This window comes from Plectropomus leopardus, chromosome 15, assembly GCF_008729295.1.
Source record: "Plectropomus leopardus isolate mb chromosome 15, YSFRI_Pleo_2.0, whole genome shotgun sequence".
Lineage (NCBI taxonomy): Eukaryota > Metazoa > Chordata > Actinopteri > Perciformes > Serranidae > Plectropomus > Plectropomus leopardus.
The window spans coordinates 31,972,325-31,986,119 of NC_056477.1; the positions used below are offsets into that span (position 1 = coordinate 31,972,325).

Below are 13,795 nucleotides of genomic sequence, written 5' to 3' on the forward strand. Positions count from 1 at the left end.
TATATATATATATATATATATATATATATATATATACATATAATATTCCTTGTTTTTTGTATTTCTGACACCATGATTTAATGCCGTAATTGTAAGTATTGTAAAATATAAGACATAGGATTGTATGTATAAAAGTATTCAGCTTTTGTAAATAGATTGCGACGACTAAACATGATTTTACATACAGGATAGGCAAAAAAAATCAAAGGGCAGTATTCAAACCCATACACTAATAATGTACAGATGATTGGCGAATATGAGAAAAAAAGGGGAAAAAATCAGCTATTCTCAGATCTGAATGCTCCATTTATCTAGTCTCTACCACATGCAAGAAAATATATTGCATGCAATACATTATTTTTTTACCCATAAAAAAAATCTTTTTGCAAAGTATTTATCATTTCATCACTCTGAATATAAATTAATAATCAGGGGTTTTTTTAAGTTAAAAAAAGCACTGTAGTGGGAATATGTTAACAGCTGTTACTGTATATTGAGATAGTCTAAAAATTGCCCTTTGTCAGTCTGTCACACTTTCCTGTTTCATTGAAAATCAAATGTACAGAAGCATTCCTTGTGTCATATTGACAGCTGCATTGACCTGGGTCAAAAGGGTGTTTCATTATCACTTATTTATTTTTTGTTGTTTTTCTTTTTTTCAAGTTTTTTCAGTTTCATTGTTTCAAAGGTTCAGGTGTACTTAGTGAATGGCATGTACCTACTGTTTGTTTTGTGATGTAATGCAAATTAATATTACTTTGGAAAATAAGCCTCTCAATAAGAAAAGCACAGTTAGCTGAAAGCACTGAAACACCAGAGACCACAAGCAAAAAGACAAAACTTGATCAAAGAAGGAAAATATCCAAAACAAACTTGTGTTTTGTCGATATGAATGTATGTTGTCGATTTATCTGTCTTTTGTCTATTTACTTGTGTGTTTTCTGAAGTTTCAGTTCTCTGAGCTCTCTCAGACAATATACAAAGTGATCATGCCCACTATTCAGAATTAATAACATCTGATGGATAAAACATTGAAGTAGAGATTAGTTGCCCTCTCCATTCTGGTCTCATCTCTCCATCTTGAAAACATGAACAGAGAATGGAGAGGAGCGTTTGGCTTCTTGCTTTACATTCTATATCTTAGAGTTTCTATGTAGTTTCTGTTTGAACCTGCACCTATCTATTTTGCACAAAAATGGAACTAACAGTTTTCTTTGTATTAAGACAGAAAGTTGTTAATATGTTTTATTTACTTGGTTTACTATGTCCTATAGTCCTATTTAGCCTGTGTGCTTGTTATACAATGAAAACAAAGCAGGAATCGCTACAATTTTGTGCATGAATTTGGGTAACGGAATATAAGTTTTACGTGAGTATATAAGAATATACTGTAAATTTTGATTAATCTGCAACAGGTTGTGAACCAGAAATGTGTTGTTTTTAGCCTCACTGAATCAAAAAAAGGCATTATTTGACTTATTTTACATGCAAATACACGTATACTTTTTGGTTATGTATCACAGCTGTGCAGCATGTGGTTGGTGTGCCAGACCGGTTAAAGCCATACTGGACACCGTGTATTTTTTACTTCACTTGATGAGGTCTTTAGGTATCCCATAATGTACTCAGATATAAAATTGTGCTTTTTTGTTTCAGTTATTATTATCTCATTATTATTAATCCAATTCAATAACCCCAGAATTGCGGTTGCTGAGAAAGGTCAACTTGATGTTGCCGGCTTGTGCGTGTCTGCTTGCATCTGAAAGTTTAGTTCAGTCTAATTCTCTCAACCCTCCCTAACTGCCACATTATCCAAGACTAATACAACCTTTGTTTGTAAAATTGAAATGAAAACAGATTGCAGTGATCTGCAAATACTTTTTGACCTATATTCATAAGAATTCAGTACAACTATGATATATTTAATGTTTAGACTGATAAACTTTGATGTTTTTTTCTTTTTTTCTCTTTTTGTAAATATACACTGATTCTGAATTTGACATTAATTTTTGAAACTGAGAATTCTTTCACATTTTTGCTTGATATGGCTGTAGTTGCTCAACATTCCAAGGTCTCCATTGTTGTGTCATGTCATCAGGATGTGCTGCCATGTGGAATGGGAGGAAGGTCTGGACTGCATGCAGTTTAGTCAAGTAGCTGCACTCTTTTACTATGAAGCCACACCATTTGAACACATGTAGAATGTGTCTCATTGTCTGTCTGGAACAAGCAGGGACATCCCTGAAAAAGATGTCATCTGGATGGCAGCATATATTGCCCCAAAACCTGTATTTAAGTTTTTAGCATTCATGGTGACTTTGCATGGTAGAGTCTCAACTTGTAGATGCAGCGATGAACTGTGTTTACTGACAATGGTTTTCGAAAGTCTCCCAGAGCATATGTAGTCATATCCTTTATACAATCATTTTGGTTTTTGATGCACTACCGCCTGGGGGGTCAAAGGTCGAGGCCATTTAATCTTGGTTTTTCAGTCTTGCCCTGTAAGTGCAGTGATTTCTCCAGATTCTCTGAATCTTTTGATGATATTGTGAATTGTAGATAGTGAGATCCTTAAATTCTTTGCATCGGTGCATTGAGAAATGTCCTTAACTGCTGAAATGTTTGTTCATGTAGTTATTCACAAAGTGAAGATCCATTCTTGAGAATAGTTGAGCCTTTTGAGGATGCCCCTTTTAATACATATTGATGATATCATCTGTTCGCAATTAACCTGTAGAATGTATAAACAGGGGTTTTTGGAGCATTCCACAACTTTCCCAGTCTTTGTTTTGCTCCTGTCCCAACTTTTTTGTAATGTGTTCCAGACATCAAATACAGAATTGTGTATATGTCACAAAAAACAATACAGTTTATTGGTCTGAACGTTAAATTTCTTGTATTTAGAGTTCATTCAACTGAATATAGGTCAAAAGGATTTGCAAATCATTGCATTCTGTTTCTATTTATGCTTAACATAACATCGCAACTTTTGGAAATGGGTTTGTAGGATTCAATTGTATGTTACCTCCTGCAGCTGCTGTGCTAAGTATAAACACCAGAAAATCATCTAATAATAGCCCCAGTTTTAGCCTCTTACACAGAGCTGCTGCTTATATGAGAATTAGCAAGTCTGATGAGTGCTGGAGGAAAAATGTGCACATGAACAAGATGTATGTCTCTGTAGTGGCAGAAAAAACAACACGAGAGCTGAACAGAGCTTAGAAATTTTGGTCTGAGGAACAGTAATGGGAGCCATGATGAACAGCATCACTACATTTACTGCATTACATGTACTTGTAAAAAATTTTGTTTTGCGAAATGCCTGTTATTTCTTACTCAAGTACATGTGTGGTAAAAAATATATATACTTCTACTGTGTTAAACTGGGCTATAAACTTCTAACTACTATTACTGCTAGATTTAGTTGACTTGATATAGTTAAGTGACAGTACTTCTATTTCAGTACCATTTTTGCTCACTGTATCCACCACTGTGTTGACCCTGGCGAGCAGCTCTACTGTGAGAAGTTTTGCATGTCCAGTGTGGGGGAGTGTCAGCACACAGCTACTTTACTACCTGTGATGTCTTAAAAAAGACCATAAATGTGCTTGTGGGGACTGTCAAGACTCTGCCACACTCCCTGTCTTTCACGGAAAGTCTAACAACAGCAACACTGGTTCAAACAGAACTTGAGAGTGCATTTACCTTTGATCCTGTCTACAATGATCTGATTGGTCAATTGCCGCTCCTAGCCAGGACAAAACACCTGACCATTTGAATCACTGAACAAATCAGACATGTGGACAGTGACTCAGGTCTGGTATGATGGCCATTTCTTTCTTTGCTGGAACACCTCAGAGAGCATAATTGTGCTAGTACTATCACCGCTGTGATATTGCAACTTATCTTTAGTTTGTAGTCGCTTAGTGTCTTTAGATAAGCAGGCTACTTGCACTGGCTGAACAAATGTGTCACCAGTGAAACCATTGTTTTCCAATGGAACCACTTTGTTCCTGTTTTGACGTTGGTAGATGTGTTAGGAACAGAGGGATGATGGCAGATTAAGATAAAAGGTTAATATACTGGTATTTAATTACAATAAACTTTATAATTCAAGGTTGCTTCATTGTGACATACTAATGACTGAACGCATGCACAGCGCTGCATAAGCAGCCAGGTGAATCTCTCAAATGAGTTCAATGTTGTTTTCTATGCTAATAAATAGGCTTAAGGCTAGCTAGCTAGGTAGTGAGAGCATTGCTTGAATCCATTTTGTTCCATCAGTCACATTCGATTATCTGGTTGCACATGTAGCTCCGCTCAACAGCTGCACACTGTTTGTCACAGCGCGCTTTGCCAAATCGTTTTTGCAGTGGCTGTGTAACAATGTGGCCTTCTGTGATTGAGGCCTTATGTCACATTTCCACCACATGACTCAACTGGACTTGACTCATCAGTTTGGTACCAGGTCCTTTTCTCATGTTTTGTTTGTTTGTTTTTGTGTATCTGTGCATTCTTACTTTTGCAGGCTGCCTTTTTTTAAAAAATCTGGGTCATAAAAAAAATGCAGTTGCTGTTGATGTAGCCTGGAGAATGGTGAGTTTATGCAGGATGTCCCCTGTGGCATATGTGTAGATTCTCTCTGGCCAAGCAGTGATCCACATTGTTGAGTCCACATATAGGCTCAGCAACTTCAAGCAAAGCAGAACCAAAAAAAAAAAATACTGAGTAGTATCCACAACTTTTTCTACTGGGAAAACAAAAAGCATTGAGTTGATGCACTCATTCCTTGCTGTTCTCTTTAAGTGAAGCATAAACACATTCTTTACTTTCACTGTTTTTATTTTAATCTGGAATTAAGTAGACGAAACAAATTGTTCATAAACAGAGTTCACCTACTTTATTTTGATGGAAGTAGAAATCTTGATGTATGATTAATTTCATTTTGAATGTCAGATTCAAACAGTGTCTCAGAATGAATAAGGGCATTATACAGAATTTGCATGCTAATTTTTTGCATCTCTTTTCCTATGTTGGTGATTGAACAGTAGATACACCATACATTTAATGTTTTTTAGGGTTTTTTTTACACATTCAAAAGAAATCTGCCAGCTGAGGAAGCTTTGTGCAGACTTTCCTGCTACAACAACACTGAACAGAGATGTATATGTTTGTTTTCCAGGACTCAATGTGACTTCCAGCTGAGGTATTCACATGCTGAGCTGCTGTTGGTTTTGTGCAGTGTCAGAACTGAATGTTTATGACGCATTGATATTGTTTTTGTTTCCCAAAAGGATTTATGTGTACTTTTTATAATCCAAACAATGGCAGCTGTTGTCACTGATTGCCAAACAGACATTAGTGCAAGTCAACTTTTTGAGCAATTTGTCAATCACTCAGAATAAAGAAACCTATTTTCAGTGGAATTGGGTCTCTGTGTGTTCATCTTTTGTAGTTGGATTGTATCTTTTTGTAGCAGGATGAAGTGCTCTCCCATGGGTGAGTGTGCTGCGTTGCTCTCCCCTGCCTTATTAGCCAATCCGCACCTGAGGGCACCTTATTTAGGTAGGCAGTATCCATCTCGTCTTCCTCTTGCTCTTTGGCTCTGAGCCCCGCCCACTTCCAGGTCGCCTCACTTCCTCCTCTTCGCCATCGCCTGTGCAGGTAATGTAGCGGTAGCTGCCTGGTTTTGTTGTTGTTTGCGGTGGATTTTGCGGTTGTCACGGTTATGATTTGTCTGTGTACAGACGTCCGATGGGCGGACGCTGCGTCTATGGGGCTGGCTCGCCCGTAATCTGCCATTCAACGCGCTATTGGTCAGCCACGTTTTGCCACTGCCGCTGGGAGCCTGAAGTGCTCCGACCCTCTCCAGTGTGTGTGCGTCATCGACGCTGCCTGATCGGTATGTGGGGCCCATGTTGCCCAGCCTCTCCGCCTCAGCATTAATTCTTTTAATATTAATCTAGTCTATTTGATATTTTCATTGTAGATGTTAACTGATGTGCGGTGTGACGCTGTTTGGAAGACCCGCTGCTGCTTTGCTGCATGTTTTGCTTAGTGTGCTGCTCGCATCACTCCTGTGCTGGCTTTATTCTGCTGGGCTTTGCTCGTGCTCGCTGTAGGCCTACGGCTTGGCCGACGGGATGTTCTGTGCCCACCGACAGAACTTCTTCACACCTATTTCGTTAGCTCCTTCTTTCTTTTGCCTCAGCCCCGATACTGCATGCGTTGGTTTTGATTTCTTTATGATGCTGGGTTAATTTTTGTTGTTTTGGTTTTGTTTACTAAACTAAAAAGAAAATAAGATCTGATTAATTAATTACCTTTGATTGAATGTAGCTCTTTGTTGTTTGTTCTCTTAAATTGGGATTACTTTGTGATTTGTTTGGTCAAGGTGCCTGAGTTTTGTAAACTCTGGTAGCTGGACTTTCATCATTTGATTTATTTTGTGTATAATTATTATTTCTAGTAAATCATTTGCTTTTCTTTTGCTTATTCACTTTTGTCAGCTCATTGTGTTAATCATGAAATTGAGTTATTTTTGGCAGCTACAGTGACTATTTTACTAAGTTGGTTAATTTGTAACCTTGGTTTGCTGCCTATCCTTAAGCCTCATTTATTTATTTGGTTATTTTGTTTATTGGGTTGTTTTTGTTTGCTTTGCTTGATTGTTTTGCGTTATTCCTTTCGTTAATACTGTTTCCTGTGGTTTTTCAGGTGCTGGACGCTTACGGTGGAGGTCCCGGTGTCCTGGTGGTGGGGTTCCCTTTTTTTGTGTGTGTGTGTGTGCTGTGCGACCCCTCCTCATTTACTTGGTTTTGGTGTTTGAGTGACACGAGCAAGTGAGGTGCTCTTCTCCCTGGGTTCCTTCACCTCCCCGCTATATGTCGGTTTTATGAAAATTGGTAATAAAAAAAATATATATTTTTTTAACTGGAACTACATCTCCTGCTCCTTAAGTAGAATGAACGTGAGTGCCTTGGTATTGGTTCCAATAAGGTAAAACAAAACTATTTCCTTGGGTGAAATTCCCAAGGTGGCGTTGTCTGGTTTGGTTGGTCTTTCCCTAATACTCAAACCTCCCACTCGTATGCTGATCGCCACAATCTGTTATTGGCTACATATTTATTTTCCTCATGCGGTGCCAATGGTTTTAAAATTCTCTCCCTCTACACATCTGAACATGGCCAGAGGCTGCTCTATTATTCGAAAAGATCTGCTGAGAATTTACTACGGCTCTCTTAATTTCTGTGTAAAGTAAACTGTACTGTTAATATCATCCCCTCTCTCAACAATTCCAGGATGAGCCGCTCTGGTTAGTGTCCATCCTCTCATTATCTCTTTAGTTGAGCTGTTAGAATTATGGCTTTACTTTCTGCGCTCTCTTCATCAGACACTGCAGCCATTACTGGGCTGCCAAACAAAGAGCATCTCAGTGCTCCTGTGCAATCTGTCAGCAGTGGATGAAGCACCTGCAAGCCATATTCCAGTGAAAATACAGATCTCTCAACAGAAAATGATTTTGGTAGAAGTTAAAGTCAACTGTTAGATTACTTGAATGAAACTTGTGTATCTGATATATACTATACTTATGTATCAGAAGTAATTTTTCTGATATTGAATGTACTTAAGCATTGAAAGTAAAATACAAGTAAATGCTACCAGCAACATTTTCCCTTTCTGGGAATGGTGCCCCACGAGGTGATTTGATGTAAATTAAGTCACATTATTTAACATAATTAGTAATTATTTTTAATAATCATTAATTATTTCTGATATATATATATATATATATATATATATATATATATATATATATATATATATATATATATATATATATATATATATACCAACCAAATGTGTGAATAATTTGCTGCTGTCTTTTTGATACACAAGCTATATAACATCATATTTGAAAAACAGCTAAACTTGGTTGTATGTCTTTAAAGTCTGGGATTTTAAAGGAAATAAGTAGTAAATACATTGTGACATTAAATTGGCCCCTTGTGGCCCCCTGTGCAGATGAGCCTCACTGCAAATACAGATCAATTCACATCTTAAGGCAGTTGGTGATAACAGAAGCACAGTTATCAGCAGTGTCACATTCAGACTTTTTAGCGCTGAGGCATTGAATTTTTTTTTTTTTTTTTTGCCCTCCACTTTAAATCATGTCATTTTTTTAACAGTGTGGAGGAGTGTTTGAAAGCACCAACAGCACCACAGTAGGGGAGCTTAAATTCTAAATACAGTTTTCCTTTGTCATGTTCAAATTTCTGAAGTTTTGAGTAATATGTCTGCACTTCATCAGACGGGACTTGCAGCTCAGTTCTGAAAATTATTTTTCTCTCTAATTGTTCTGCTTATAGTGTGTTCTTGGTGCAAAGGCAGCAATTTACACTTTGACACATCCGTTGCAGTCAGAACCCAAAAGATAGTTGCACTAAGCTTCAAAAACTCTATGGGCATGGTTGTGCTGTGATACCATCAGCACAATATCTTTAGTGAATCAGACTTTGAGAACAGGCAGTTGGCTCTTGCAAGTAATGTGCAATTCACTGAGCAAACATACCTTTCAGTAACAGTGCAGCCTTGATATTAGCTTCACTTATTTGACACATCACAGATGGGCCATGTTGCTGTAGTCACACATTTATGCACAGTAACCATGCAAAAAGATGAACTTTTTAGAGGTCACGTAATAGTTGACATATTTGCTCAGTTGTCCCAAACATCTATAACTTCTGTGGTATTTCATGTAAACACACACAGAAGATAGCCTTGCTTGCATTCAAGTTTGCTGACTACCAGTTTAATTCTTCATTGCCATTGTGAGGGCATTGTTTTGTTTGTTCAATAAGAGTTCTTATACATGTATGTGTTCCTTTTGGCCAAAGATAGCAACTGACACAAGTGGTGAAGGGGGTGTGAAGGTTCCTCGTGATGCAGTCTGCATTTCTTTTTAATGCCCAATGTTTACTTAGAGCACTAGAGGAGCAACCCGCCACAAAAAATTCACCAGTTGTTTTCAATTAAGGGTCCACCAGGTTAGTCAGTGAGACTGCTGTTTAGCCAACATCCCCAGATTACTCTTGTTTGAATAGCTTATGACCTCTCTTTGCATGATTTAAAAACCATATCACAAAGAGAGCAGAACCAGAGATTTGCAATGATCAGTGGTGGAAGAAGTATTAAGATGCATTACTCAAGTACAAGTACCAACAGAGCACTGTACTTTAATACAAGTAAAGGTCCTGCAGAGAAAAAATATTAAGAGGACATAAGTGTTACCAGCTGAGATGTATTTAAAGTATTGCAGTGAGGTAGTGGTTTGGACCCTCTGACTGATATATTATTAAGTATGACATCAAAACAGTCAGTTTAGTTTAGTGGTTCCCACAAAAAGGTTGGGGCCCTCCCAATGGTACATCTTTCAAGTTGTCAGATGATTTATGTGAGAGGAAAGAAAACAAAATGAGAGTTCTGGTGTACAAATCTTTAACTTAACATACATTGTAAAATAGGTTGGTTGTATTTTAGGTTCATATAAGTATATTGGACCAAGCAGCTGTTAACTAATTGGTTCTTGTTGTTCATGTGCACTAAAAGTCACCAGAATGAAGGAAAAGTCTTTAAACTAACATTTTCCTTGTCTGGCCTGACAGGGCCCATATATTGATTGTTTGAAAGTATGTTTCCAACTTCAAATTGATGAATACTTTATGCAAAAATAGAATTAAAAAATGTTTAATTTCTAAAAACATCAAATCAAATTGAGAGCATAATTAAGTTGAATTCCTCTATCTGTGCATACCTCTCTCTGAGTCACAGATGCAGGTGTTGAAGGAAAACATTTATCCAATGACTCTACAAACTGGAATAAAATTGCTCTCTCACCTTCTCAACATGCCTGACATCACAAGGCCACCAGGGGTTGCCAGATACTACCACTTCATCAGCACATCCATCTCTAAGGGACACAATTGGAAATGGTAAACAGCCTCCAGCCTCACAGTTTAGCTGAGAGTCATTGTGATAGTGGACGGCGACCACATAAGATGCAAGTGAATTACAGAAGGAGCATCAAACAGTGATCATACAGTCAGAGCATCAGGATTATCATTTTCAACATATTCTTCATTCACACTGTAAGTAAAGACTGCAACTTGTTCTCTTGCTTAACAAATAGACTGTAGGAACAATGTGGAGGCTTCATAGTACAAACACTTAATCTGAGATTTGCTTAAGGATAATTGGCACGGGTGAATGCTTTAACAAGATAATGATGAATTTTCATTTTGTACAGAGAGTCAAAATTGATTACTGACACATTTTAATCAGAACAATCATTCATCAGCCATTTTTATTTCTGTTGAACATTGTAGCATTAAAGAAAAGAGACTTCAAAGAAGCACCTTTCCTCTCAGAGAGTCCTCACAGTGAGACTGAGTGCCTTTCCTATTGTGCTCAGCCAATGCCTGGCCATGGGCAATGGTTCGATAAAAAACCCACGGGCTGAGGAGAACAGCTGCCTGGCCTCCATCCACGCATGCTCTCCTGGCCTGGACACAGACATCCTCAGGTTAGACCCAAACCTCATGAATAAATGTGTTCTCATCAGAAAAAAAAACGGTAAGCATTTATTTATGCTGTAAAATTACCTGGTATGAACTAGAGTACTAGGTGGTAACAAATAACCTTATGAGGAATATACATAAAGACCTGGTGGAAAAAAGCTATTCTTTAGTAAATACATGGAAACCTAACAAAAAATAGATGGTAAGGACATGGAGGTATCAGTGTCATTACAAGAAACACCTAGTGAGTACATGGAAATGTTCTGGCAAAGTATGTGGTAAAAATATGGTTATTAACCCTTTGAAACCTGGATTGACTTCTGCTTTCTTGTACTGCTTACAGATGTATTCAAACCTTCTTCAGAAATATGTTAAAAAAGCATCAGCAAATATTAGCTTACGATGACAAGAGAATGGAGGGAGACAAAAACAGAGGTAGAATCTTTAGATAACGATCAATAACTAGGGAGAATATAAAGAAAACTATTTATATGTCAAACAAAACCCATGTTGTAAACTATGCCAGAGAATTTAGGTGAAGCTGCCTGTTAATCCCAGCCTGTTCTCATTCCAAAGTTGTCAAATACCTACACTTTTGCAGTAATTTCAGTATAAGATCCCAACCCCAAAAGCCAACTTTTGTGGCCACCAGACAGCGTCAGTTGACAGGGCAGCAACTGGTTGCGGAGTTATGATAAGCCACAGGGCAGCGCCTGCAGCAGCAGCTGATGGGCATCCATTAATAATGCAGTTATTTGGAAAAATGTTACTTCTGTGGGCAGGCAGTGGATAGATCTGACAAACCCCCGACTTTAATCCAGGAGGTCGATGTCCGCTTCCTATCTAAATGTGATGTTTGCTTTCTACACCTATCCATGAGCCCTTTTTGCCTACACCTAAAAAATGTGCTTTAGTTCACGTTCCAGCATTGGTTGCCGTGTGCTTTTGTTGTCTAACATAACTGTATGCTTTTGTTGCATAATCCTACCATGTGCTTTTGTTGACATCCTGACGTTAATATCAGTAGCCCGGAACAACAGCAGTGGAAGCAGAAGCGTGAGCGTAATATGTAGACATATGTGAATGTGTTGTCAATCCAGTGGGGGCAGCCAATGGATGCTAGCCTAAACAGATACAGCAATATGTAGATGTAAGGCCAGGTCAAGCTGCTGAGTTTGTTCTTTGCAAGGGTTAGTATAGCATTCAAAGGCAGATTATTGCTAGGGTCAGAATTACAGAATAATCTCACAGGGTTTAGTGATTTAATCACAGCACAGTCTAATCAAATCAAATCAAATCTAATCAAAATTTATTTATAGAGCACTTTTCATACATTTGATGTAGCACAAGTGCTTCACAAGTTAAAAATATAGAACAACAAGAACAGAATGGCTTTGGATAAGAAACATGGCTGAGCACAGAGGACTAAAATGAGGAAACGCCATCATGGAGGGCCGTTTGGACCTGGAGCTGATCAAAGCTCACAAAGACATCGCTATAGAAATCACCCTGCCCCAGACAGACGGGGGAGTCCACGCCAAAACCATGAAGCTGTGGCCAGGACCCCCCCCCATCCAGCCAAGACAGGGCGACCCCCACGACGATGCCCCCACAGCCAGAGCCAATCACAGCCCCCGGTACAAAGAGCCCTCCATGAGGAAACACCAGAGCTGAAGTAAAAAACTAAAAACAGAATAAATAAACAATAAAGTAGTTAAGACTAAAAAGTTAAGAACATACAGAAAATACAGTTTAACAACCTAAGAATCTTAATAATAATAAATAAATAAATATATAATATAAATAAATTAATAAATGGTAAGATTAATAGAATAAATAAATAAAAATAAGAAAGATTACCTGAAAGCTGGACTAAAAATTTGGGTCTTGAGCCTGCGTTTATAAATATGAACACTTTCTGCAGCCCTCAGGTCCTCCGGCAGGCTGTTCCACAGACGGGGGCTGTAATACTGAAACGATGTCTCACCGTGGGTTTGTGTTCTAACCTTAGGAAAATTAAAAGGCTGGTACCGGGGCCACTCGGGGTCTACGAGGGTTCATATGATAAAAGCAAGTCTGATAAATAAGAAGGCCCAAGACCATTAAGACTTTTATAAACTAATAAAAGTACCTTAAAATCAATCCTGAAACACACATTGAGCCAATGCAGAGATTTTAAAACAGGCGTAATGTGTGCTCTCTTTCTGGTCCTCGTCAGCACACGTGCTGCTAAATTCTGGATTAGTTGTAGGTGAGTAATGTTCTTTTTAGGAAGACCAGAAAGTAGAGCATTGCAGTAGTCAATACGACTAGAGATAAAAGCATGCATTAGCGTCTCTGTGTTTGCTTAGGAGAGAAAGGAGCGGACTCTAGCAATAGTTTTGAGATGGTAAAATGCCATTTTTGTTATGTTTTCAATGTGTTGAATAAAACCAAGCTCAGAGTCAAAGGTTTTTACTTGTTGTGATGGGTTTAAAAACAATGTCTGTAGTTTTTTTTATAAGATTCTCTTTCTGAGTTTCAGGACTGATAATTAAAACTTCAGTTTTGTCCTGGTTGAGCTGCAAGAAGTTCTTTGCCATCCAGGACCTGATGTTTAAAATGAAGTTAAAAAGGGCATCGAGCGGTCCTGGGTCATCAGGAGACACAGAGATATATAGCTGTGTATCATCAGCATAACTGTGAAAGTTGATGCTGTGCCTCCTGATGATGTTCCCAAGTGGGAGCATGTAGAGATTAAAAAGTATGGGGCCCAAAATTGAGCCTTGGGGCACACCACAGTTTGTTTTATAGTTCTGCGAGGAACAGGAATCCATACTTACTAAAACTTCTGACTAAACCAGTTAAAAACAGTACCAGAGAGGCCGACCAGGTTGTGGAGTCTGTTTAAAAGAATTTGGTGATCTACTGTATCAAAAGCAGCACTTAGATCCAGTAGCACCAGGACAAAAGGTTTCTTCATGTTCATGTTACACCTGAGATCATTTATGATCTTTAACAGGGCTGTCTCTGTTCTGTGGTTCGTCCTAAAACCAGATTGATATTTTTCTAGAATATTGTATTTATTTAAAAATCATTTAGCTGAGTAAAAACAAGTTTTTCTAAAATTTTGCTTAAAAACAGTAAGTTGAATACTGGTCTGTAGTTATCAAGAATGTTAGCATCTAATTTGCTGTTCTTCAGAAAAGGCTTGACCACTGCAGTCTTAAAGGCAGTAG

General features: G+C 38.1%; 1 protein-coding gene across 1 annotated transcript in view; it reads left to right on the forward strand.

Annotated features, from left to right (window-relative positions):
* Nucleotides 1–10,391: 10,391 nt before the first annotated feature.
* Nucleotides 10,392–13,795, forward strand: part of LOC121954433 (cGMP-dependent protein kinase 2) — a gene marked incomplete at its 5' end in the record, with an annotated part of 72,740 nt that continues 69,336 nt past the window's right edge. The window contains one exon of the mRNA XM_042501930.1: nt 10,392–10,582. Within this exon, the coding sequence (XP_042357864.1) occupies nt 10,392–10,582 (191 nt within the window). The remainder of the gene's footprint in view (nt 10,583–13,795) is intronic.